Source organism: Ursus arctos, unplaced genomic scaffold, assembly GCF_023065955.2.
Source record: "Ursus arctos isolate Adak ecotype North America unplaced genomic scaffold, UrsArc2.0 scaffold_14, whole genome shotgun sequence".
Taxonomy (NCBI): Eukaryota; Metazoa; Chordata; class Mammalia; order Carnivora; family Ursidae; genus Ursus; species Ursus arctos.
The window spans coordinates 59,637,849-59,665,841 of record NW_026622808.1 but is presented as its reverse complement, the minus strand read 5'-3'; the positions used below and the strand labels follow the sequence as shown (position 1 = coordinate 59,665,841).

The 27,993-nt window shown below is 47.1% G+C and overlaps 1 protein-coding gene across 1 annotated transcript; it reads right to left on the bottom strand.

The window, feature by feature from the left end:
* Positions 1-339: 339 nt before the first annotated feature.
* Positions 340-27,993, bottom strand: EDEM1 (ER degradation enhancing alpha-mannosidase like protein 1). The gene is made up of 12 exons (XM_026501270.4): positions 27,380-27,993; positions 21,132-21,204; positions 18,118-18,221; positions 16,676-16,847; positions 15,504-15,687; positions 13,589-13,763; positions 12,002-12,122; positions 11,359-11,529; positions 9,484-9,557; positions 8,537-8,633; positions 6,807-7,010; positions 340-4,274 (listed from the first exon to the last, which is right to left on the bottom strand). Exons 1-12 carry the CDS (start codon positions 27,898-27,900, stop codon positions 4,185-4,187), a joined length of 1,986 nt encoding a protein of 661 aa, XP_026357055.1. The 5' UTR covers positions 27,901-27,993; the 3' UTR covers positions 340-4,184.

Genomic DNA, 27,993 nt, shown 5'->3' with positions numbered 1-27,993 from the left:
ATGGGTTCCAGAACCTAGAGAGACTCAGATAAAAGGCAACAAGAACTGAGAATGAGTTGGGGCCTGGGATAAAGGAAGTAGTTGCAGAGAGGAGGGGAGGGACAGGATGAAAATCGTTACACGAGGCTCTAAGCCACATGGCAAGGACAGTTCAACAGAAGGTGTGACGGACAAAAATGGAGCAGTATTACTCAGGGCTCAGCTATGAAACACACATACGCACACAAAATAAAGTTTTTATTTGTCTAGTTTTATAGTTTCCCTTAAAGGGTTTTCCCCCTTTTTTGTCCTGCATGTAATGTATATGTGTGAGTATATAAAGAAGAAACAAAATGACAATTCAAAAAAAAAAAGAATCTTTTAATAAAAATTACTCATAAAAATCCTAATAAATTTCAAAGAACAAGATATTTCTTAGTATATTTATAAAAGAACATTTGGTCCTTTTACAAAAAATCTCCCTCTTAATTTAAATACATTTCTTATTTACAGATTAAACATAAAATATCATCTATAGTTGCAAAGCATATTGCACATTACAGAGAGAGAAGCATGTGTATATCTCAACAGGTTTTCCCAGAGTTTCCAACTCCAGATTTTTTTGTAAAAACAGATTTACCTTTCTTGTGCATAATAAATAAAAATGCAGCTTGTGTTTTGCTATTTAAAACTAAAACAAAATACCTTTTAAAAATATTATTTCTCTGCCTCTCAGAAAGAGGGAAAGGGGGTATGAATTAGGAAGGTCCACAGGTACATTTTCCCGGATTCACATCCAAACTCCAGCAGGAACAGAACCCTGAGCCCTGCAAAACCTGGGGATACACAGCCCAGCCAGCCCACCTTCCCTCTTTCACAAGGGTCCCTGCCCTGCAGGGAAGAGGCACTAGAGACGGAGCTGGATGTCTGGGAATGGAAAAGGAAAGACCAAGATTTTCTTCAAAAGTCCCTGCTCAGGTACTCTAGTTAGAGCAATCATTCAGCCCTACCTTTTCACCAGCATTAAATTTGAAAGCATCAAGAGAAAGACCTCTGGAGCCCTCCAGAGAGAAGAAAAGGACGTCTGATGTTCAGTCCACAAGATCTGAAGCAAAGGATCACAGTTTGCAAACATTCGGTGAACTGAGCTAAGGAAATAGCTAAGAGGGTACTTTTCTTTGGTGGGGGAGGGGAGGGAAGGAGGTGGAGCCACGTTCAGGCCCTTGGATTGCACAAAGAGCCTCCTCTAAAATTCACCTGCACAGACACACCCTGATGCAGAAACACACAATGACTTTAGTGACATGTGCGTGCCCCCCCGATCCAGGACAACCTGGGAACCTGGGATTTGGAGGCACAGACAGAATTCGGGTACAAGAGCTGGAACGATAGGAAAAGATGTGAACATTGGAAGCTGGTTCTTCACAAAGGCCAGCACAGCTGGAAGCCAGCCAACACTTCGTCTGTCACCTCCCATTCCGGAAATGAGTTCCTCGGTCACATCACCGAAAGCAGCAAAGTCTGCCCTGTATGGACTGAGAACTCTGTGGTAGGAGATTGAGACGGCCCAGCCTAACTACAGGGCAGCTTTCTACGAGAGTTTTGCAAAACCGTATTCCTCGCATCGACCAAAGCCGACTCCAGACGCTAGCTACACAGGGGAACTTGAGGATGGTGCAGGCTCACGGCTGTTCCAAAGGATGACCTCTGTTCAGAATCAGGCCAGGCCTGGGGCACAGCACTGAGCGAGGGAATCTCTTCGACACTCCCCTCCCTGGCCCTTCCCTATCTGATACCCTGCAACACAGAATGGAAGAAAACAGCAAAAGCCCTGCAAAATATAACACAGTTGTTGACATCCTGATTTCCAAAAAGAAAACAAGCTTTGAACTTGTCTCAAAGAACCTTCGTTTCATGACTGGCACTAGACAGTATTCTGCCTCCAGCCCCACAGATCACGGGCAGCATCAAACTTTAGACCGGCTAGTCTGGAAGCTCAACCACCAGGATTCGTCTGTAGTAACACCCTCACCCTCCGTCTCGCCAACTGGTACAAGTCAGTGCCCAGAAGTCAAGGGAGGTTGAGACTTCACACAAAACACATATCATGGCAGCCGGTGGCCCCTGGCGTGCGTCAGTGGCCCTGAGGCACAGGTCCCTTTCCTGAGCACGAGGGGGATGGAATGCCAGAGCGGGACACAGGTTAAGGGCCTGGATGAGAGGGTGGTGTTGCAATGCTACACATCGATGTTGCCCCAGAAGCTGGAGAGGGCACCCGGCAGGGCCACGAGAGACAGAACTGATGCCCAGAGGACAGACTTCCTTCCCTGACATGCCCCATCCCCCCAGACGGGACATTTATAGTCCTGCCTCGGTTTGCCTGGAGTAAAGGTAGGGGGACGCCGTGCCTGGGTGTACCTGCGTATGTCAAATGAACATTTTGATTTTACTGAGTCAACGAAAACACCTAAAATATACAGTGTTCTCAAAGAAAATGTTCTATTCAGGAGATGAGACAAGGTCGATTAAGAGAATGCTTCCAAAATGAAGAGAAAAGGTAAAACAGAAGCTTTTGATTTTGTTTACTTTACAACAATCTGCATAGTAAATACTTAAAAGACAGAGGTCATGCATTTATTACTGAAAATCCCTTTTGCAAAAATCTCCAAGAACTGAATTCTGTATCTATTTTAAAAAAAAAAAAACAGTAACACTGAAATTTCAAGAAGGAATAAAACTTCTCCCTTTGATTGGTATATGGAATGGCTCAGACCACACTTCTGGTTTTAAAAAAATGAACAGGAAATCATTTGAAGTGTGCAAGCAGACAGGTGAGCAACATGACAGGTAAGGTTGGAGGTTAAGAGACTCTACCAGGATGTACCAGGATGCATCTCAACCTCAGACGTTATACGGAAGCCAGGCTGAGGGTTCAAATCCACCTCTGCTCTGTAGGAGCATTCAGCCTAAGGTCAAAGAGAGATGCTTCTGTTCTGGCTAAGGAAAGAATAACAAAGAAAGAAGGCAGTGTAGCACAACTTCCTCCTAAAGTCGGTTTGCTTAAAATACCAGGCTGAAAGGCAAGGACTGGCCAAGAATTTTCCAGACTCTTACTAATACTCATCCCTTCCCCTTTTTCACTGTGGTCCCACCCCGTGACAATACAAAACGAGGCCGCTAAAACCAGAGCAGCAGTGGCCCCAACCCAAATCCTGTAAGGCACTAAGCTAAAGCCCGCAGTACAGAGAAACGGCTCAGGGATGCCAGAGAGCCGTCCGATCATTTCTTTCTCCCTGACGAGAAACGGCTCAGGGATGCCAGAGAGCCGTCTGACCATTTCTTTCTCCCTGACTTAGCTAATTGGCACTAGACACAGAAAACAAAAACAAAACAAAATTCTAACCCAAAACGGTCAGAATTGAGAATCCTTGGTTAGTAAATATGAGATAGATGGAAGCTCAGACATTCTTGGGTATTTTTCTCTCCCTAAAAGGCACCTGGTCCTGGAACTATGGGAGTTCTTCAGGTAAGGTCAAATTAAATGTAATATACCGTCCCAAAGATCTAGCTGTGTGACAACTTAAGAGACTGCCTTTTGAAATTCAGATAAAAGTTATTCATAAGCAATTAACTTGTAACATTGTGAAGATTATGTGGGGTGCAAATGAAAAACTGAATGATTTTCCTCCCTGTGATCCAAAATTGTGGGTGGAAGCAGAGCCAATTATCTAATGAGAGAGAGAAAGGATAACAAAATGCAATAAATAGGGATGAACTTCAGGCCCTTTGCACGGAAATTTCGTTCACAGTCCTCTAACAGAGAGGTAGCAATACTGCAGTCACGGCAAGTGCCAGAGACAGGAACGCACTTGTTGGATTCCAAAGTGGGAAGCTGCGAAGCCCCATCCAGAGATGCCCCATCCACACTGTGCTTATAAAATCAGCATGTCCTAAGAAGCCAACTCCTACGTACCTTCTTACTTCAAATTATACCCTTAAGAAAAACGGGGCATTTTATTGAACAGAAGAGAAACACTAATGTATGCAAGAATCTGCTAGATGTGTGTGAGGAGCTGGACAGAAATCCCTACACCATCACAGACGGCCAGACTTCCATCCTCTTCCGCTTCAGACTGGATCTCTGCACAGCGTGGGTCTGGCTGCTTCCATCCGGGTTCAGATGAGGCCCCACGGAGGTGAGCAGATCAAATCAAGCCAACCATCTGGTCAATCTGCCGCATGTAGATGCTCTTTAAGGGCAGGGAGTATCTCCTCTCGTCAGGAACACGATTGCACTAGAAAGGAAACAACAAAGAGGAAATATGTCAACTTTGCATTAAAAATCCAAGTACTGATTGCTCAGAGAATAAACGGGTTTCTCCACCTGGGCACTGCTGACACGTGGGGCCCTCTCGCGTACTGCAGGATGCTTACCAGCATCCCTGGTCTCTCCCGCTAGATGCCCCTCACCCCTACCCCCGAGTCATGACAACCCAGACTGTCTCCAGACATTGCTCGCTGTTCTCTGAGGAGCAAACCACCCCCAGTTGAGGATGACTAACATCATTTAATACCTTCACAGGGGAAGAAATGGAGACCAAGGAGGCTAAAAGACACCCACCCAAGGGCAGAGTGACCATGAGAAGCTCATCCCTTGCGTCCTTAACTTAATCCACCCAGAATTTCAGAAAACACCGTAGCTATTTGGAAACACAGCTGGCCTTTTGAACAATGCAGGGTTCAGAGCACTGACCCCAGTGCAGCTGAAAACCCACATGTAACCTTTGACTCCCTAAAAACTATTGACGGCCTGCGGCTGACCGGAAGCCCTGCTGGTAACTTAATCAGCAGATGCTACACTTCGTATTTTGTATGCTGCGTGTATTACACACGATAGTCTCACAATACAGGCAGCTAGAGAAAAGAAAATGCTATTAAGAAAGTCAAGGAAGAGAAAATACATTGACAGGACTGCAAAGTACTTATCAAAAACATCCGCATGCAGTTCGGACCTGCATTGTTCAAGTGTCAACTGTACTGTGGCTTTTCCCAGCCACAGCTAAAACCTAAGTGCTTGACAGAGGTTTTTGTTTTTTTTTGTTGTTGTTGTTGTTAAGGAAAAGCCCCTTTCCCCCCTCAAAGGAGATGCGAATTTGAGAACCAAACACGTTTATCTGCCGACAGTTTCCACATACATTCATGACACACTCGCCTAGGAGGAAGCACGTTCCCACTGCTCCGTGCCACCACCGAACTCACTACCCCCTCCCCCACTCCGCATCCCCTGAGATCAAGGCCGCAGGTCCTTCAGCTCGTCCCAGCCGCTCCCCAGCCGCGCACTTGCAGGTGCCATCCCTGCTGCCCGAACAGCCCTTCCTGCGAAGCTCCTCCGCATCCCTCACGGATCTTCTGAAAGGAGACCTGGCCCTTATTTCCCCCGGCAGACTGACTCCTCCGACTCCTCCCTCCTCTGTGTTTCAGCAGCACTTCCTGCGGCGCCTTACTGACAAACACCGGGGAGGAGCCGGTCTCCCCACGAGCCCCCTCTGACGGACCCACATCGCCAGAGCCAGGCACAGGATCAGGTCTAAGACAAGTGTCTCCTTCCAGTCCACCTCCTGGCTCCAATGTGCGACCAGAAGCTCTCTGTGCCTCCCTTTCTCCACGTGTAAAATGGGAGGCCAACGGCACCTACCCTCGAGGGGCCGCAGTGAGACGTTAATGGGCAAGACCAGCTGGAAAAGGGGCCTGGGCTGTGGGAGGCGTTATACACGAATGCTGTTGTTACTATTTCCCTCCCCCCAGCTCTCCTCCTTCTCTTTCCTTCTCAATTGGGCTGTGTTTGCCTAGTCTACACCCCATGGCCTTCTGGAGATTTGGGGGACCAATCTCTGCTCTGGTCCGTCAACGTAGTACACAGACTGATGGTAAAGACCTTCAATGAGACACTGAAGGCCAAGTTCAGAAGCAGAGTCTGGGACCAAGGGGTGTCCCCTAACCAAGGCAGTTTGGAAGTAGGTGGCAGGCATCTTGACAACAGAGGCTTTTTCTGAGCAGAGATGCGGCACCCAGGGCACGGTGGGATAACCCAGTTTGATATTTCAACTGATACGGGGTCTCCCACTTCCAAACCATTCTGACTCAAATCAGTACCACTACCTAGGACTCCTACCAGGAACTGCAGGACTGGTTTCCAAACCTTTCCCCGTGTTCATCAGGACGGTGGAGGCATGCTCAATGAAACCTTGCTTTAAACAAAACTGAGTTCCTCTGCACTTCCAAGAGCATTACATTAAAAATCACAATGACTCATGACTGCTCCTTCCCCCTCTCTGCTGGTGGGTGATTTGGCTGATCTCTTCCATTTGTCCTTCCAGATCCACTCTCTGCCCTTCCCCATTCTGCTCTGGCCCCAGAGGCCAACCTGATAGATTATACCAAAAGTCCCTGTGGCCTCTGACGTCTGGTGAGCATTGGCACTGAGAAGCTCCCACAGAGGAAAAGGCAGAAGGATGGTCAAGTGTTCACTCTGCTGGCTCCCTTCCTGCAAGGTCGCTGGAGTCAGCTCAGAACGAGGCTTCTGCCAGGAGCCCCCTGCCCCAGCACGCCTCTCTCCACCCAGGTTCCGGGGACCACGAGCCCCTGCAGCTAGGATGGACAGCAGCGCCACTCCCAGGGGTCCCCACTGTCAACGGTCTTTTGTGAAACTCTTCCCCAGTGACCCAGTCTATGTGTGCCACCAATTTTCTGTCAGGGACTCTGGATGACAAGTTTGTATTATTTTCTCCTCCTCCACATGCCAACCACCCCTGGAGAAAGCAACTTACGTTGGAGCTGGAGTTGATGACTTTTAAGTCCGGTGATTTAGGCCTGTGCACAGACTTCCCCTCTTGGTCCTGCCCTCCCTCTTCAGAAAAGAATTCCTTCCAGGGTGATTCCCGAAGATGTTTATCCACAGATACAATGTGTCCCTCAGTTGTAAACATGTATTTGGTTCCGGATTTGTGGACTGGATTCTCCTCATCAAATAGCTAGTGGGAAAGGAAAAAGAAAGAAAACAAAAAAGATACAACTGGTAATTGTAGCACATTTGGAACAAACTCAGTTGAGTGTGTCCCAGACTACATGGGGAGCAGAATTTGCTGGGTCCTCGGGCTTTTCAGTGACAAATGGGTGAAAAGGTGGCTCCCAACTCTGGATGCAAATCAGAATCACCAGTTTTATTTAAACCCAAATGCCTGAATTTCCCCCATTCCATCCCACCCTGCTCGGACCCAAAGATTCAGAAATCCCAGGGCTGAGACCCGAACTTGCATAGTCTATAAAAGCTCTCTGGATGACCCCATTCACTCCCCTGACAGTTGTGGCACTAGAATTCTAGAACTAACCCCACCTCACATACACCTAGGCCCTCAACTAGAAAATGCCGGAAGGGAAGAAGCACACGCTCTATCCTTCACCATATCCCAGGGCCTGGCCATAGAGCCTGACCCCTGTGCCACCACCCGACTGACTCCTGTCAGAATACGGGCCGGGCTCTAAGGACAGAGGGCAGTGCCTTCCTTCCACAGGAGGCATGAGGCAGGAGCGTCCAGAAAGAACACCAAGCTGAATACAGGACAGGTCAGTGGGTGGAGAAGGCAGGTGTCCAGTAAATGTTAAATGAGTGAACATTTAGGACAGAAATCTCAGTGATAGAAGAAACCTTACAGTCACCTGAAGTATTGTACAGATGAGGAAAAACGAGACTTGGCACAACCTGTCTGTGTTTCCACAGCTAACAGAAGAATGGGGTAGGCCTAGGTTTTCTGGTCCCAGACCCTATGTTCCTTCCTCTAGAACAGCCTAGGAGGTCTCCTTTATTCGCTCTAGAACTCGCCCGCGACCACCCCAGGCACCAAGGGCTGCTGAACAGGATGCACGCAGGGCTCCTATCAGCCTGCAGAGGGCGGCCAGCCTGGCCCGGAGACATGCACTGAGAGGGAGGCCTAGGCCCCCGGGGGGACCTGACTGAGGCGTCAGCTCTGCCATGCAGTCACCCCGAAAACCCACACAAGTCACCTGACGTCAGCTCCCATAAGGGGAAGAATGAATGTTGACAATGATCCCTTAGAGGTTTCCTCCAGGTCCCGTGACTCTGTCTCTCTCCACACACCTGAGAACGTGTGTGTGGACAGAGAGCCAAACGGGCTGGGGTCTCAGCCAAACTCACACGCATCAAAAGACGTAAGGGCGGGAGACACTGCTCTCTTCCTCAGAGACGACCTCCCCGACCATCCCAACTCACGTGCGCAGGTCCTCTAGGAACCGTGACCAGCACTTCATACCGGCTGTAATCGGAAGTTCCTTTGTTTACTTGACGATGCCTCCCCCACAAGGTTAGAAACCACGGCAGATGACAGCAATACGCTCTTGTTTTGATAGCACTGGGTCCCCGGGCCAGCACACGCCCAGCACAGAGCCGTGCCCGGTGAATGTATGCTACATGGAAGACCGGATGAACGCATGCTCCGAGCATTAATAAACATTTCTTGGGTTAACCTTCTAACACACATACCAGATACAAGTATTTACAGGTCTCACTGAGAAAGAAGCTCTCCATCCGGTCCTCTTTGGATTTGTCTATGACGTGATGCAATGTCGCATACCCACACCTATAAAACAAATTTCCAGTTAGTCCTGCCTCTGCTCCTTCCTACCTGCTTATTAATTTAAGAAGCGGAAATAGTCTCTTAACAGAATAATCAGCCAAATTATCAAATGCCATATGAAACACAAATTAGGTTAGGTTTAAGAGCTATGTTTTTTGAGCCTAGATTATTTGCAAATTTATGAAAAAGTGGTGTGGCTGCTAAATCATCAGGTTAGTCATAGGGGGAAGAAGGTGGGACTGGTGGAGGGTACTTGCCAAGCACTTAACATGACACCAAGAAAATGACTGGCAACAAATTTAGGACTGATTGAAATTTTTTGTCCCAGTATCTGTAGAACTGACTTATCATTGGATAGCCTAAAATATTTTGTAAGAGAATACTTAAGATATACTGCTAAGTGAAAAAAGCAGGTCACAAAATTGAAATATAGTTTTTGTTAACATATACGTATATACACACATTATATGTACAACTACATGAAAATGTTGGCTGTGGTTACCTACACATGGAGATTACAATGACAAGATTCTACCTCCACATCTTCTGTACTCCCTCAACTTGTTAGTACATGTATTATTTGTACAACTAGGAAAAATAAGTTATTTAAAAAGAACATACACAGTCTGCTGGAACCTTACAGAAAAAAAAGGTGAAAAAATAAAAAATAAAAAGCAATTCCCACTGTAATGGACTGGTCCTGCTACACAAGAAGTAAGCAAATTTCCTACAGGATTAACATTAATTGACCTGTTCTGTAAATTAAAGTGCAAAATAATTCTATTTTCCCCGGAACAACTGAAAATAAATCAAAAGTGGCCAACGGAAAAAGGAAGGAACTTAGGAAACTAACTTGACTCTTGTGTACTTTTCCAGACTCTGCAGAATATCCATTCCTACATGGAGGTAGAAGGGATTCTTGGTTGCCTAGAGAGAACATGAGAGAACGTGATCCGGCGAGGGCCTGGGAAACAAGCCATCAACAAGTATCATGGTGACTGCAGCAATCTCCCGAGAGGCGAGTCACTGGCCAAAGGCAGGCACAGCGCCCAGCTCACGTTACCTTGAAGGGTCACACGTGTCAAAGAACTAAGGTGTTCTGCTGGTTCACGTCAAAGTACATCTACAGTCTGTTTAACCGCTGAGACAATCCGCTCCAGGGCAGAACGATGCCCTGCTCTGGCTCTCCCGGTCCCCATCATGATCAGAAATGAAAGAATGCCTTGTTGATGGTACCGTATGTGAGCCCAAATCTAGTTTCCCTCTTGCCTCCGAACTCTCAAACTTAAGATGCAGGCCCAAGGACGCAGGACTTTGCCCCCATTCCACTTACAGCATTCTGAGGAAAAGCTAAGAGGAACAAGAAGACTTTCACACAGGAGGCCCCCACACTTTCCTCTCGAGCCGCCCTACGAACTCAGTCCTGAGGGTTGCTTACTGTGCTGTCACATGCTCTTTCACGGCTTCACTAGGAAACCAATTCTCTGGGAAGATGAGACCTGTACCCCACACACAGTGTAAGAGCTGGGGCTCATCTTGGATCCACGCCTAGGGCCCGCCTGCAGCAGCAAATGCAAACTACCGTGGCTGAGGGCAGCGGTCTGTGTGGGAAGAGGCACAGGGAGAGGCCTCAGAAGGCGGAGCCAGGAAGCTGAAGGGTTCTCTGACTTCGAAGAAAAGAGTCAACGGGAGGAAGAAGCTGAAAACAGGAAAGAAGAAGTGACGAGAAATGAAGAGGTATAAACCCAAAGGCAACAGACCGAAGCTTAAGAGGAGAACTTGGGCAGCACCAGGCACAGCATCCTCGGGGCGCACGGAGCCGGGCTGACCACCCAGCTCAGAGAAGCAAACTCGGAGGCTATCCGTGCCCTCCTCTGAGAGGTTATCTAGATCTCATGAACTCTCTCTTTCATGTGAGGCCTAGGACCAGTTTCATAGGATTTCTCCCTTTTTCGTCTAGAAGCAAATGGCACGATTCAGCATTAATTTTTTCTTCAATAAATCCAAACCACAGTACTAATCCTACTACCAGAACTCAAAAATGTACGGGCTTGCCCCTGCAGGCGTTTGTCCCCGGTCGGCTGAGGCGCACTGCAGGCTGGCTTTGCAGAAAGCTGCTGGATCTGTGAATGGATGCAGACTCTCCGTGTGTATAGATGGACGGCACGCTCAGAGGTATAAATACCTGCCTTCGACTGCGGGGGAGACTTCACAGCTAAAGTGACAATCCTTCTGGCATGAAATTTCATGGAAAAACGAACACTATACTTTTTTTTAACTATTAAACAAAAATAGACATTCAGATGAATCCCAGATGATTTCCTTTATCCAGAAAAAGAATTCCTTTGGTCTGAATAATGATTACACAGACCAGGGTCTCACAGTGCATGAGTACAGAACTGTATCTCAAAAAAGAGTTCTTTGGCCAAATAAATCTGGAAAACACAGAGTATTAAGTCCTCTTTCATGTATAAGGATGTGAGAGAAAAGCCCTATGGTACAGGCCCGATGGGCTTTGCGGAAGGTTAGGTTCAACAGCTCCATGTGGGACCGCAGACGCCTTCTCTGTCCTGTAGAACCAGGAATCCCACTCGATATCAAGCCTACGGTTAGGCGGCAACCGTATCGGAGTCACAAAGAAACAGCACAGTTCTACACCAATCAGCCAATGTCTGCTAAAAACCACCTGCTACAGGTCCTGCTAGCGCTGAAACACAGAGTCTAGTACCTGGTAGAGGAGATACGTAGACTCCACTAACTCCGGTCTCAGCGGGTAGAAGAGCACGTCGGGGGCCTGGAGCTGCCAGTTATACCTCTCAGGGAGGGCCCCGTAGCGTTTCCAGATGGCGTAGTAAAAGGCATGGAGGCAGATGGCATCTTCCACATCGCCTATCAGAACCTAAGGAGAAGACGCTTTTCTCAAAGTGGCAAGATGTGACACGCAGGCCCTGGGCGCTCCCTCTGCCCCCCACTTCTTATCTGACCTGGTTGGAGACAAAACCAACCCAAAAGTAGCAACTCAGGGGAAAGGGTGCCCTCCCTAACAGACTGTCAATGCCAAACTGATGTGAACTGCATAGGGCAAGATGTTAACTGTACTTAGGAGCAAAGAATAAACAACTGAGAGACAGATGACCCAAAAATCACGTACGGTCACTCTCCAGCCATGGTTTTACACTTACTTAGTATGGCTCTGTTCCAGATCCTGACGACTAATCTCACAAACAGAATAATCAAGACATATTGTGCTACTAATCTCCCAAATCCGGACGAGCCCGAGAATGCTCTGGTGTCACAAAAAGAAAAGAGAACACACAGAAACCCGTGGTGGTAATGGCCACGTCTTCTCGGCAAACGCGGTGGCTACCTACCTGCAGTCCAGGGAAGAAGGCCTGCAGCGAGTCAATCCAAGTGTTCATCAGCTGCCCGCTGAACATGTTCACGTTCACGTACAGCGGCGGGTCTCCTTCTCCTTCGTTACAGGCTTCCCGGCTGGCGGGCCAAGCAGAGCAGGCAACGGTGAGAAGGCTCGCTGACGGCCCTCCAGCCCTCCTCCTCCCGCAGCCGCGGGTGGTTTCACTTCAATGGCATCAACATTAACGTTTTCTCCTAACTCGTTCTTTCAAACCTCTACCTGTGGATACCAGACTCTAGCGTCAGGTAACATCTACCGTGGAATAAAAGCTCTGAACTTAGCCATTTTAACTTATCAGGGACTTCACTGTATTTTGCAGAAAGCACTTGGACTTTCTGGCTTACGAGTACTGCCACGTAATAAGGTATCTAGCGTGGGTCTTTGTTGGTTTTGACCTGAGTGGAAAAGAGTCTCTTCTCTAATAAGGTCCTACACCAGGGGCCTGAAGGAACGCATCAGAGCAAGATGCTCAGGGATTACTACTCAATTTAGGTTGGGACTTTAAAAAGCAAAAATGACTGAACTCTGGCCAAACGGCCTCTTACTAAAACACAGCACTCACATAAGGGGTTCCTACAACAGCTAACGTAATGGGTCCAAGAAAATCTCAACATGCAGAAACTCAGTACCTATCACCTGCACTGGACACTTAACCTACAAAGGCAGACAAAGACCTAAGGAAGTGAGGCGACCTCGGGGTAGAAGCCACTGTCACTCTGAATGGCACTTCTCTCCTGCCCTCCTGACGGAACACTGGGTAGCAAATAATGCTGTTTTAAACAACAGAGGGGGAAATGTGGTAATTGTCCTTTCTGTCATTAGGTATAAAGACCAATCCGAACAATTCATCAGTAATGGTCCGAATTACAGCTCTGTCTGCTATTAAAGCAACAGCGAAACACAGGCACGTGTCACTCCTTGCGGCAGCCAGTCTCCACCATGGCCCCCCAAGATCCCTGACTCCTGGCAGTCACAGAGGGTGGGCCTTGTACAGCCCTCTCCCACACTGTACCAGGTTTGGTCTGCGGGGTCTACAGAGCAGGGCAGCAGGGCTGGTTTGTCATTCCAAACGTAGGTCACAAAAGCACACCTCTGACCTCTCTTTCTACCTCTGTCAGATCACTCACTCTGGGGGAAGCCGGCTGCCATCACCTGCCTACAAAGAGGTCCACGTGGCGAGCAACTGAAGCCTGCCAACCACCACAGGAGTGAGCCTAGAGGTGGGTCCTCCGGCCCTGACCCACCCTTGACACGGCTGTAGTCCCTGCCAGTAGCCTGGTGACAACCTTGCGAGACCCTGGGTGCGCTCAGCAGCTCTTGGCTTCCTGACCCTCAGGAACTGTGTGACATAATGTTTGCCGTGTAAGCCACTAAGTGCTGGGGTAATTTGCGACGCCACAGCAGAAGGCTAATACAGCTCTTCACCCCAAATGCCTGCCCAGCAACCAGGAAGCGGGAAGATGACTGCGGAGACCACAAGACGCTGTGGAGTCAGGTGGAGAACACACCCTGGCTGTTCTACAGGGCAAGGGAGGAGACACACCCTCTTCTTAAGTAGTTCTGAATACTCCGGTACGCAGCATTAAACATCTCGAGGTCTTCCTTTTCTCCAAAGAGAATGTAAGATTTCAAGAGGTATTCATAGAAGGAGTCCAGGCCAGCGCCCAAGCCGCTCTGCTTTCCAACCCAGCGGCCCGTCTGAATGTTCACCACGTTGCCTGCAAAAACAGATAAAGCCCGTCAGGCCCCAGGTATCTGGAGACGGCTCCTCCTCCAGGGTGCCCTCCTACTCTGGCCCCACCACTCTCCCACACCCTCAGCCTTGGCAGAAAAGAAGGAATGAACGCTTCGCCCTCACATTTTTATCAGTCCCATCAGCGGCACAGCCAGCCAGGAAATCTTTCTCAATATACGGTGTTTAAACAGTGGGACAAAACTGGGGAAAACACTTCAGGCAAGAGAAAAGTAAATTTGTCATTTTGCCTTTCCAGATTAAGTGCATTTCAAACGCCAAAGGAGTGTTCAAATCTTTGACTCGGTAATGCCATTCCTAGGAATTTATCCTTTGTGAAAAAAAAATGTTTTTAAGAACAAGTATTGTGTTGTTCATCAAGAATTATGAACTCTATGATTTATATTACCTGTAAAATGAGGGGGGAAAAGAAAAAACAGAAATATTCCAAGTGTCCCACAGTGGAAGAGTTAAAGGACTCTATGTAGATTTTAAAGACAGTAGCTATGAAAGCAAGATAACAACCTGAACAACCTGAACTGCCAAATGTAAAAATGTCATGGTGACACTGGCAAACCATTTGGTGGTGGGGTGGCGATCTGGGCAACTTGTTTATTTCTACCATTGTTGCCAAACACAACAAATATGTAAATAAACTTAAAAACTTAAGGAATAATCAAAAATCACTTGTAGGGCACCTGGCTGGCTCAGTCAGAGGAGCACGCAACTCTTGATCTCAGGGTCGAGAGTTCGAGCCTCACACTTGGCATAGAGATTACTTAAAAAAAAAAAAGTCATTTTTAAAAAGGCAGCGCTCTTGCAATGAAGCTCTATGGCCCTCCAACAACTAATCAAGGTACTTCTTGATGACAAAATAAATTTTTCTGGGGCGCCTGGGTGGCTCAGTCGGTTAAGCATCTGCCTTTGGCTCAGGTCATGATCCCAGGGTCCTGGAATCGAGCCCCACATTGGGCTCCCTGCTCAGTGGGGAGCCTGCTTCTCCCTCTCCCTCTGCCCCTCCCCCCTGCTTGTGCTCTCGCTCTCTCTCGAATAAATTTTTAAAATTTTTAAAAATTTTTCTCAGTGTAAAACCCTTTAAAACTAATATTTTGAATTAGCAAAAACTAGTAATTACTGGAGATGAATGATGAGTACACAGGGATTCATTATTCATTATACTTTCTTCCTACTTTTGTAGGTTTGAAATGTTCCATAATAAAAATTTTTTAAATAACATCTTGACCAAATATTTTCGAGAGGGAAAAAAAAAAACCCACCTAATGTAGGTTTAATCTGGCCTTTCAACCTACTACCACATGCCTAGATTTTTTAAAGGAGAAAGCTACTCCACCAGTAACTCCAAATGCCTATATTTAGAGCCTTATGCTGAAACAATACAATCTGCCTCAGAGGCAGTTCTTTTTATAACATTTCCATTAATAATTATTTTCAAGTGGAATATGCTAAGGGATTCAAATCAGAAGGGAACCCTCAAACAGCACAAGCATTCTTCTTTCCCATCAAACCTTACAGCCTCACTCAAAGCAGAAAGTCCCACAGAGAAACTGGACATGGCAGACACGAAGGGCCATTCTCTCTGAGGTGTCCACTGTCAGTTCGGTGGTACAGACAGAAGGAGTGGACAGTGAGGAGAGCCCCAGAGAAGAGGAAAGGAAAGGGGGCCACATGTACCCAGTCCCAACAGCCTGAGAAGGTGCCACCACACCTAATAATCCTGTATCATTGCTCCGCAGGTTCCAAAGGGCTTTCACAGCACGTCTGGCCACCCACTCAAATGTAGAATCCCCCAGGAGTCGGCTCAGAATCCCAAATTCCACCAGGAGGGAACCGGCGCCCGCTGTGCAAGTCTCATTATTGCTGTCAGGGGGGACGCCTGTCTTTAGATTCACCTGGGGACAGGAAGAGACAAAGGATTTGTGGCAAGACTTGTGAGGAACCCTCAGGGCTAGAAGGCCAGGTCACAGCCACTAGACTCAACTACTGAACCAAACTTACTGCAGTGTGACGCAGCTCACCGCCTCCCATGTCACACCTGAGACAGGGGAGTTAAGCTTCGAAGACACAAACAAGACAATCAGAACACCACGGCCTTGTTTTAATAAGAGCAAGTCTTAGGGGAATGGTTACAATGCTATGCACTAATCCACGTCTTTCCATAACCGGGCTTTGGCATTAGAAACAAAGGCCAGCTGTGGGATCCCTTATCAATTTTAAGTGAGCTACTAGGAACTCACCCCTGCTCAGCGAACAGAAATCACAAACCGGCAGACAAGGGAGACACGGGAAGAATGTGACAGCCTGTTTCATCACTGAGGCTCCGTGGGCTGGCAATTCTCTTCTGGTTACCTAAAAGGCTGACTCAATTCCCAAGGGAGTTCTGAGCTCAGCAAATTGGGTGCCACAAAGATATAATCGCATTCCAAATCTTGCATTTAAATCAGCAGCTCACTGGCTGGGCTGGGCAGGCTTTTATTTGAAAGATCCAGGTGAAGCACTCCCAAGAACATTCGCCAGGACCCTACAGTGCACACATGAGGGTCTCTGGGGAAACGTACTCGAGTCAGAAATAAAGACAAATTCCCCATGCTGTTTTGTGGCAGGGGACATAACTCTCACACGCAGAACTTCAGAATACTGAGTACAGGAACATAAGTTCCTTAAGGGGAAGAATCACGTATGTCAACCGTATGCCTAGTATGCAGTAGGTGCTCGGTAAATGCTGACTGAATTAAAAACATTTACATCACATTTAGGGACAAATTCTCTCAAGGACACAGCTTTCCTCTTTCACATCACTTCTCTCCTCCCCCCAAATATATCAATCAAAAAAGAGTTTTAATTCAGGAAGATGCTGAAACGTCCAACTACTCTACGTACCCGAGGATAGGGGATCCCTGTCTTGGTGTTTTCAAAGGCCGGCAGGAGCCGCACGGCCAGGTCATGAGCCATGTGCAACAATTCGTTATCATAATCCTTAATTGTCATGTCACCAAAGGGCTGCTTGGAGTCAGTTATTATTCTGTGGGCAGAAAGGAGGCTTCCTAGGACCCTAAAAGACAGGATGACAAGAAGAACACAAAAACAATACAATCACGTGGCTTGTCAATGCGCACAATCCAGTTCAGACTGAAAGCAGCAGCCTCAAACCCCTTGAACTCAGAGCTGCCTGGAATCCCAGGGACTGACCTTAATGGCTTCTTGAAGTTCTTTCCAGCCCTGATAAATGACCGATTCTTAATTACCCACATTACTGGGTAATGGGGGGACAGAGAACCATTCACCTGAGGCCACCAAGAATAATCTCACTTAAAGTAATAACTAATGGCCAGCAGTCTCAATCATCTCATCTGAAGGGAGGGTACCAGCCATTCTCAGAATAAACATTACCTTTCAGTATTAATAAAGGACTCGGTTTCTCTCATATGGGGAAAACACTTAACCATATGGGAAACAGGAGAGGGCAAGACAGCAAATACTAAGTAGCTCTCCTAGTTCAGGCTGCCAAAGTGCTGAGAAATTCTCCACCTTCTGGTGAGGAGGCAAGGTGAGGAAGAGGAGGAAAAGACGCGCTCAGAGGCAGACGGCCACCAGCTCAGGCTCAGGTCTATGTCCCTACGGAGCCAGGAATCCTGCATCACCCCAATGATCTCAAGCTGATCATGATGTTTGCTGGTACGATTGTTGTTTGAAGTTATGTTTTCATAACTTTCATTTTAAATAAATGACACATCTGAAATGCTATGCAGTAACACAGTTTTCAAAAAGTTTAAGTAGTAAAATAGTCACAATATATCAGCCTAGAGATGAAAGATACAAAACTGAGTATGGAACATATGCCCAACTACCTTGGTGGGGGGAGGGGGGGCAGCGGGCACGGGGTGGGGGGTGGGGAGAGAAGTTAGAGTGGCACATGAGAGGGAAATACACCCAAATGGTAAGCAGTCGTCCTCTGTGGGTGGTAGGTAAGATGGGAAACTTTCATTTCCTTCAGAAATGTTGTAGGGGTTTTCCTAGGACACAGTGAAGGAAGGAAATGAGACCAGACACCAAGTGACAGTGAAAATCTGCATTAATAGGACATCCGTCTCCCACCTACATTAAAGCTTAAGTGAGTCTTTCTTTTCAGACCCCAATGTAATTACTTTGAAATGTCAATTGTTCCACTGATGATGAAGCCCAAAAGGGAGAGGAAAACGACACGGCGCCCATAAGGTCCCCGGTGGACTCTCTACCTGGATCTCGCAGCAGGGAGAGCCTCAGGAATTTTGCTGCTCACACCCAGAAAAGAAGCCTTCCATCCATTTCATGTACTATTTTACCTTATCGTGGCCTCAAAGACTTGGACGGTGGAATCTTTGTCAAATGAAACTGTGTCGATCACTAACTTGACTGCTTTCTGGAACTCAGACGAATTTCCCATTATCTTTAAAAAGAGGAACACAAACCCTTAAAACAGCTTGAAATGACACGGAGGGGCCACTTCATCTAAATGTCTGTCCGCGGTTTTGCCACCCATGGAAGGAGCATAAACACAACACGTAGAAACACAGTTATCTCTTAGAATATATTCCAGGACAGAAGGCAAGCCCATTTCCCGCAACTCAAGAATCCTATCTCCTAATGGTCAAACTGTGAAATAATTCCTCATGAACCATTAGTACCCCTCACCTTCCCACTAGACTCTCCCTCAAACTTCGTCTGATTTAGCATGCAAGGCGCTAGAGTTCCTAAAACTCTTGAAATGAGTAAAAATAAATCCAAAAACCGAAGAAACAAAAATATAACTTCCCCTATGCTCTTCAAATAAATCGACAGCTTGGGTGCTTGGCTCCCAGGAGACTGAAACATCTGGAAAGTGGACTTGTTGCTACTTATCCAGATGTCCAAACACTTTAAGAAATAGCAGCATTATCTTTTGGAGCACAGCATAAACCCAGGGGCACTCGAAACAAACAAAACATACAAATAATCTGCTCCGTGTCCTTTTTAAAGAGTGATCTAAAATTACGATTCCTATTTTGGGTGCCTGAATATGATCTCATGCTAAGCCACTCTCTCCTATATGAAGTGCAAATTGGGAATAAAATTTTACAGATTAACTCAACCAAAATGCTTTCATTCTGTTCGAAAATTTAGGACAATCCTGGGACTTTAAGGACATCATAATGATACACACACAAAGGAAAAACAAATAATTTCATCCAGACACTATTTCTTTCAAGCGTGCCTGAATTCCTAGTATTTATTGGGCTAGCACATCTTTTTATCTCCCTCTTTGTTGTTATTATGCCATAAACACCCAGAGCAAGTACAGACGTTTCTTTCCTGGCCTTTAGTTCTTTCTTTTTAAAAGATTACTCAATAATGCTACACGTTGCAGCCAATGGTCAGGGGACTGTTATCTTCCGAGTGTTTCTACAGCACATCTGTTAGAGCCTGTTTAAAACGTTAGCAAGAGAACAAGAAAACCTCAGCTGAAGTAACACCTGAAAAATAAGCCCGAAGTGCTAGCACAGTGAAGACCGGATATTCTACAATGAAAAACCACACAAGTGGCTTTGTTTCCTTACAGATGCTCACCAGTGACAATATCTGTTAGCAGCTGCAGAGGCTGATATGATCTCAGATCGAATGGAGGATGGTGAAGGAAGCCAGCAACTTTCAATTACATAGTCCAATTTACCGTTTTAGTCACACAGCTACAGAGTAAGCAGGCTGTGAAATCATTTGCTCAGGCTTAAGAAAACCTGGACTGGACAAAGGAGTTAAATCGGGTTCTTTACTGCAGGACTTCTCAGAGCCTTTGAAATGCTGGCATACGTTGTAGCTCTCCAATAATGGACAGCCATGCAGAAATTCTCAAGGTTCACTTGGAAATGGAATTCCTCTTTTGGGGAATATACCCTTGGAAACAGTGTTGGGAAATGCTGAATTTGGAGAAGTTCATTTTTTCAACACATATTTGCAGTCCTACTATGTATCAGACACCATTAGGTGGAGAGTACAGTGAATAATACAGATGAGGTCTCTGTACTTAATGAGCATGGCAGAGGGATAAAAAGACACAATGAGGGCCAAAAAAGAGAGGTCAGGGATGAGAGGCACTCCTTCATAAGGTACGTGAGTTTTGGGAGACTCTCCAAGCAACACCTACAAGGCTGAGTCAGCCTCCGGTATCTTCAACAAGATAACTCTAATTAGGCTGAGCAGACTTGTCCCGGCACATTGTGATCGCCGAGGATGGATGACTGAAGCGGAGCAGCAAAAAGCCCAGAAGGAGAAACTGGGCCACTAACATGCTGTGCAACCACAGGCTGGCAGAATGAAAGCCCAGAGGCCCCGCAGACCCTGGGCCCAGGAGGGCACAGAGACCGCTCGAGCTCCTCCCAAGTCCTAGCGAGTCTCCCGCCAGCGAGCTCCTGGGCAGCTGTAATACTAACTTAGCTAGCATTACCCACTTCCAACCCCTGACAGCTTTAAACTCTTCTCAGGGAAGTTAAAACAGACAAGACTACATTAGTAAATGCAGGATTTGGGCTCGAAGACGGGAAGAATTCTCTAGTGGTAAAGGCGTGCTGGACAATGAAGCGGAGCAAAGAGGCTTGCGACAGCTTCACGAAGGAGGATTTAACATGCTACGCTGAAGTACAGTCCCGTGGAAGCAAAGCGCCGAGAGGCAGACCGCGCACACGGCCCGCACGGAGTGATGGCAAGTACCATGCCAGCGGCGTCCTGCTTGCAGCGAGCGTCTTCCTATCTGCTCAGGCGTCTCCAGCTCCCGGACTCCACGAGGAAACCATGGGATGTTGGGGGAAAAGGCAGCGCCCATATTGGCAGCCTCGGTGTGGACAAGACACGAGCGGCACGCAGAGAGGAGCGTTTCTAGAGAAGGTCTTGCGCAGGGGCCCGGGGCCAGGGCTCAGGACACACTCCCGGGGAGCAAGCAGCCAGATGCTACTTCAGGGGCCCACTGACCCGGAGCTTGTCTTTACTTCTCAAATCTTAACTACAGTAACTGTCAACTTGAATGGAATGCTCTACTGATTCCTTTATCGAATAAAATAGTGGGAAACTGGAAGAAAAATAGGTTCCCCCAAAACAATCATTTCTTCTCCATTTTTTTTTTTTAGGGGAATCACATTTCCACTCCTTTAACCTTGAATGCCTTTCTCACCCTCAGCATTAAGGTCATTAAAATAAACAATGGCTATCAAAGCTATGAATACATTTTGAGTATCAGGTTTCCTGGAATTCCCATCCCTGGTAGAAACTAGAGATAATCAATCCCGAAATATCTTAATTAATGAAAAAAATAATAAGGCTAAACACTTACCGCAAGTGTATCCAATGCATCAACAAGAGTCAATGAATAATTCCCTAGGACATCATTGATGTTCAGATTTGAACTGAAAAAGAAATAAAATTAAAATTAAAGAAAGGTACTTTATTTTAAAAGAAAAAGGGGACAATAACACTAAACACCCATCAGAAACTGAAACTGTTGGCAACTCTCACTGATTCAGGGACCATTATAGGTGAGTCAGTTTGGCAGTGGTCTTTCTGTCTCATAAGTGACTATTTCTAGAGTGTCTGCAAGTGGACTCAAGTCACACAACAACAGAGACACACCAATGACACTACTGTGGGAAGAACACGCAACAGGAAGTCCAGAGGTGGTGAACCAGAGTCGTGTGCCCGCTCTGAGGTACAGCTTTATCACCACAAATCAAGCTCTCTGGCCAGCTTCAAAGAGCTCTGATTTCAAAAACATTAGGAATGGAAAAAGAAAGACCCTGTCGTGTGACCTGCCCATGACTCTTCATTTTTTTTTTAAGATTTTATTTATTTGTTTGAGAGAGAGAGAGAGAGAGAGCACACGCACAAGCAGGGGGGGAGGGCCAGAGGGAGAGGGAGAAGCAGGCTCCCCGCTAAGCAGGACTCGATCCCAGGACCCTGAGATCATGACCTGAGCTGAAGGCAGATGCTTAACCAACTGGGCCATCCAGGTGCCCACCCCCATGACCCTTTAATACAGAACTCAGCCGCTCCAGCAGGTTACCCACAAAAAGAAGCAAATACCTTCCATGACAGCCTGATTACCACTCAGCTGTGCTTTGGTTGGGGAATAAATTAACCTCTTGATCTCATTTTCTCATTCACATCTCAATGAAAGAATCCCATCACCTCCACCAACTCTGAGGAGCTGAGCCAAGGCAGGACTTCTCTACGCTGGAGCTGCACCCACGTTTCTGCCCACACCTCCTGTCTCCACAATCAACACCGATTTCCCTTTCTGAAGCAATCTTAAGACGCCGACTTCAGGCCTGCAGTGAGGGTAAAGCTCCCAGTCACTCAGAAGTAAGGAGAGAAGTAGGATACCTGCTTACTTTCACTAAAGACCAAAGTCAAAAAGCCCTGGCTTTATCTTTGACAGCAGATTCACTGAAATTATGGCATCTTCCAGCACATCCCCAGACCACTGTGGCTAGTCCTTCAGTCACTCGAATGGGACTGGTCTCGCTTCCCTGTTCTGGATGGCCTGCTCTGCTCTCTGAAAGCGTCCCCCCGCAATGTGCCTGGGTTGGGTGAATGGCCTTACATGAGGCAGGCAAACAGAACTTCAACACGTCACAGCTGATCTTACCTGAGGCTTCCTTCCTGTTGCTTTGTTGTGTGCTGTGTTACCCCACTAAATCTAGGACAAAGAATTAAGAGGTAACTTTTACATACATTGTTTCAAACAGGCTACATAGAAGGGGCTATCTGGGAACCAGGTTATCTCGCCCCTCACAAACCATGAGGCCAGCACACTGCACGGCTCAAACACAGCACCTGCTTCTTCGATCTGTAGATTCTTTCTAAATAAAGTTATATAATTGCAAAAGGTCCTCTAGCCGAGAGCTGTGGGTTAAAATAAGCACTTCAAGGGCACTGCCAGCCAGAAAGGATACAGGAAATGCAGAAAGTTGGAGAAGAAGGTCAGAGTAGACAGGGAGATCCTTGTGCTCAATTCTGCCAACTCCAGAATATTCTGTTGGGTTTAAATATTTAACTGCATTGCTCTGTGGCTCAGAAACAGAGTGGGTTCCCAGGACCCACCTCATTAGAAAATGGCTCCCTTGGGAGGCCTGGGTGGCTCAGTCGGTTAAGCATCTGCCTTTCGCTTGGGTCATGACCCCAGGGTCCTGGGATCGAGCCCCACATTGGGATCCCTGCTCAGTAGAGCCTGCTTCTCCCTCTCCCTCTGCCTGCTGCTCCCTCTGCTTGTGCTCTCTGTCAAATAAATAAATAAAATCTTAAAAAAAAAAAAAATGAAAAGAAAGAAAATGGCAACCTCACCACTTAGCAACACCCCAACTGCCCTCTCCTGAGCTGTACCCTCGTCTGGGCCAAGGTCACCCACTCCACCTGCACAGGCCCGTGGAAGGTAGTACGAATTTTGACTGCTAAACTGCTTCACATGTTTTATAGTACTTTTCCTTTTAGGCCATCACTAAAAAGGACACAACTTTACAATACCTCTCAATACAGTGCCCAAGCAGTTACTCACAATGAACAGTTATAAGCAACGCTGCGGTAAAAAAATAAAAATTTGGAATAACTGGGTGGGTTCCTTCTCTCCACTAAGACCAATCACCTGAAAAATCTAAGGTGTGCATTAAAACACTTTTAACTATTTCCTACCAAGTAATTGCTATACACTCTTTCAAAATGTGCCAAAATAGAAGAAAAGAAAGAGGGGTGTGAAGTGGAACGTAGATTCCATAAAACCCCCTTGGCCTAACAGCACCATACTACTGTGATTCCATTTACACCAGCTCATGATGTAGGTATAAGACTGTGGCCTTGTTCTTTGTAGATATTCTTGATCGATGGCCAGCCTGACTTATCTGCTAAGTGCCTCAAGCCAAGAACTAAATCTTCTAGTACGGGGCTAGGCTCCCAAGTACACATCTTTTCACATCACCAGCTGGCTGAACCACGATGACCCAGAATTAAACTCTCCACTTAATTTACCACGTGTGACTGTTCATGACATTCACCCCAGTGTGAATTTGTAAGGTTATCACCCCAAAACAGAGCTGGAAAAAACTACAACCTTTGACAGACAATTTTTGATTATGTAACTAACAAAATCAAACATACAGTAAAAAAAAAAAAAGTCTCCCACATATATTTAACCTGTACCAGCTGTTCAGAAATCTACCTGCTGCTGGGTAGCACTGAGGTAACATAGGAAGCAGTGTCTGTGCCAAGGGGTTGACAATCTGGAGAGACAAGACAAAGGGAAGGGAAGGTGAGCACACAACAGCACTCAGTTCTCAAGTGATGTTGAAATGTGGGAGAGCAGCTCAAACGGAAGAAACGGAAAGGAGAACCAAGTAAAGCAAGGAAAATTGTTTTCAAAAGTTCAATGGCATCGTAGAAAAAGACTTAGGTCTGACTGTGAAGTGAGACAGGACATTAGAAAGAAAGAAGAATGCACAGGAGGCCACCTTATGCTAGCGGTGCCTCGGAACGGGTCGGTTTGGGGCCAGTATCAGTTGGGGTTGTTCACAGGCTTGCTTTTTTACTTGAACAGCAATATGGCCATGCAGGAAGCAAAGAAGGATCATGCGCCCAAGGCCTGAACTATCGTTATCATTCACAAGATGACAAGAAATAGAATATCCAAATTTATCTGAAGAAACTTTTGAATTCGGATCCTCCAACCCAAATTGGGGATATGAGAGTAACTGACTTTGCACAGTAATCTGTAGCTGGGCCGAAAGATTAGCTATTTTAAAGTGTTCAGATTTCATTTACTTCACGTTAACTCCTCACCCTAACCTACAGTCAAACAAGACATGCAAGACAAGCCTCAAGTAAATGTGACTAAAAGGAAAAGAAACACAGATTGAGCACCCATATTTTGTTTCTGTACTTTCTACATACAATGGTTATGTCACTCTATATTTTAAATGCATCATTAGAATATGCTTGACAACTATCATTAGAATACATTTGATTTTTTTAAATCTGAAAAACTTTGGGGCACCTGGGTGGCTCAGTCGGTTAAGCGTCTGCCTTCGGCTCAGTCATGATCTCGGGATCATGGGATGGACCCCTCATCGGGCTCCCTGCTCAGCTCCCTCTCCCTCTGTGCCCTCTCACTCTCACTCTTGCTGTCTCTCAAATAAATAAATAAAATCTTTACCCCCCACCAAAAAAAAAAAAAAAAGATATTAAAGAAATAAAAGAAAATCTGAAAAGTTTTTATTGCAGGTTATCTATTTTGGGGATGTAAATGTATCCTATTGTTTCAGAGCCAGAATGACAAAGCTCTCGTTCTAAACGTTTCTTTGAAAATCCTAGTCTGAAAGGAATTAAGTTAAAGAAAGGAGAGTAAAAAAAAATTAGCCTTTCCACTCTTTGGAAGCAGTCAGTGTGAGGGTCTATTCAAAGCCACCATTACCCAGAGTTCTTTCACCTCCTCAAAGACACCAAAGGTTTATCAACCGAAAGGTTTATTAACCTCTGGGAACAACCCTTCCCAAATGGCATCTGCTCAATATTTCAAACTCCATCTTTCCAACAACAATACATCTGTCTCAAAGCAACCTGACTTCAGTTTACCCACACCGCCACTGTACAATCAAACCAAGACACTCATCAGCAGACTTCATCCTGAAACAAAGCCTATGCCACCTGGAACTACCACAGGGACCAGCAAGTTAATCAACTGCCACGTCACCTTGCTGGAGAAGGGCTCCAACTCTCCAAAGGGTTCCTAACGGTCATTAAGAAAAGCATCAAAATGTCATCAACTCACTCTCCTGACCATCATATTCCAATTGAAAGCGTTATCACAAGTCCTCATTAAACTATTTTCCTTAGGTCCACACCATAAAAGGAAATCTGAGGAAAAAGTGAGAGAGAATAAGGGCACTTACTCAAAGTATCCTCTCCCTCCTTGTAATACCATGAGCATTAGTGAGAAAATACAAGATCCAAAATATGTACACACACTTTGGTTTCAACTATGTAAAATATGTGTAGGCATATGGGCAGGAGCTGCCAGGAAAAATAAATTAAAAATAACTGTCTGGTGGGGTTTTAGGCTTTTTTAGTTTTTTTCAAATTTTAATCTTTTTTTCCTCCAACAACAAACAACAAAAAATGAGATCCAAAGAAAATACATAGGTATAAAGTCTGGTACAGTTAAGGACTAACAATTAGCTCACTAATTTCCTAATATCTGGAAAGGCCCCAGTAATTTTTATCAAAACTTAAAAATTTTTCTCAAAAAAAAAAAAAAAAAACTGAGATAGAAAATATTCATACCCATAAAGCCTGATACAGTGAAGCAAGAAAAATAACTCATCAGTTTCCTACAAATTTAAAAAGGCCCAGTCCTTTGAAACTAGCTTGGACTGTGCCCCTCGCTTCACTAAAACTCATGCTCCTCAAATTGTCATTTAAGATATGACTTTGTAGATAACCTAACCATTTCTTTAAATTCTTTAAACCCCTTTAGTATATGGGCTTCCTTTTCAGAACTTAAGGACAGGACTCTTCCTTTCACCAGGTGAAGGAAGATACATCCCTCAAAGTCCAAAAGCACCCATAGGATGTGGGGCCAAGGCAATGGGCAGCCCATCTCCTCTACTCCCATCACCCAGAGGAAGGTAGTCACCTATCCGGTTTAACAGGGTCAGTGGCAAAGCACACCCATTCTCTCCAGCTGGAAGGTCCTTAGCTGGGTGTGCTGTCCTCCTGGACTCTGATGTCAACACCAGTGACCCTGGAAGCTTGGCCTCCACAGACAAGGCTGGTGGAAGGGGAGGACTGGCTGACCTTACTGGACAGTCCGGCCACCAGAGTGGAGGAATTTATGGGGCAGATAAAGGTGACAGTCAATTCAGCGGCCAAGGAATCAAACCCTGAGTATCAAGACCCCAAATCTTGGCCAGACAGCCAAGACAGAGTCTCTCCCTTTCCTGTAAGTTTCCTCAGCCTAAGAAGCAGTCCCCATAAATGAAGGAGAAAGGTTGGAGACCCACTCTGCGTCACTATCACTGGCTGGCTTTGGAAAAGTCCTTTCCTGGAATCAACCCCTGAATTTTTATATGGGGATAAGTCGGGGGAGGGGATGAGAGACTGTTTTGAAGCTCCGTTTACAAGGGATTTCATTTTGATTATATATATGTTCATCTGGAGAAGGGGTTATTGGAGATGAGAGTCTAAAGCCCCCGAAGCTATCCCCTTGGTACTTGCTACCGTCCCTTCCAGTCTGAGCCTCAGTTTCCCCATCTGTAAAAGAGACTGCGCTGAACAGTTGTCCTGTAACTCAAGAGATTCCGGAAGAATCAAGAAAGAGGACAGCCACCGGCCCATCCACACCACCCCCCCAAGTCCAGGGGGACGCCCGGGGCGGGGGGCGGGCCAAGGCACTGGGCGGGCGGGTGTGGCCCCAGGCCCTTAAACGCCGCGGCAGCCCTTGGGGAATCCGGAGGTCAGAAGGCTGCACCCTGACCCGGAGGACGGAAGGAAGCGCGTGGGGCGCGCGGCCGGGGCGTCGGGCCAGCGCCGACTACTTACGGGTCCCCGCGGTCAGGCCCTCGGCCGCGGCAGTGGATGGGGTTGAGCTCGTCCTGGGGAAAGGCGTGCGCCATGTAGTTGTCGTAGCCGAAGACGAACATGCCCCGCGCCAGGTCGCGCATCTGGGCGCGCAGCTGCGGCGGGAAGGCGCCGCTGTAGCGCTTCTCGTACTCGTCCGGGCCGCGGCCCCGGCCGCCCAGCACGTAGCCCCAGTGGGCCGGGCCGCACACGCCCGGCTCCGGCCGCCGCGGAGCCCGCCGTCGTCCCGCCGCCGCAGCCCCAGGGAGCGGCGGCTGCATCCACGACGGCCCCGACGGCCCCCCGGGCGTCCCGGGCCGGCCCGCGGGCCCCAAGGCAGGAGACTCGGGGCCGTCGGGGGCCCTCAGGCGCTGGAAGCCGAAGCTGAGCGGAAAACGCTGGTAGAAGCCCATGCTGGGCCCCAGCCCGAAGACGAGCCACAGCACTCCATGGAGGCCAAGCCGGAGGAGCACCAGCCCCAGGACAAGCGCTCGCCATTGCATGGTCGCGCGGGCGCCGCGGGCATTATTTTAAAGCGCGGGGGACCTCCCCCGCGGACCACCGCACCCCGCACCCGCCCCGTAGCCCCGCTCACT

What these genes read in the sequence shown, in the direction of transcription:
- EDEM1 (XM_026501270.4), bottom strand. Translation starts at nt 27,900, where the DNA reads ATGCAATGGCGAGCGCTTGTCCTGGGGCTGGTGCTCCTCCGGCTTGGC. An exon ending in CCTTCTTCCCTGGACTGCAG is followed by an intron (nt 11,530 to 12,001) that starts GTAGGTAGCCAC and finishes TCTTCTCCTTAG; the next exon opens with GTTCTGATAGGCGATGTGGA. An exon ending in GAAAAGTACACAAGAGTCAA is followed by an intron (nt 8,634 to 9,483) that starts GTTAGTTTCCTA and finishes TTTGTTTTATAG; the next exon opens with GTGTGGGTATGCGACATTGC.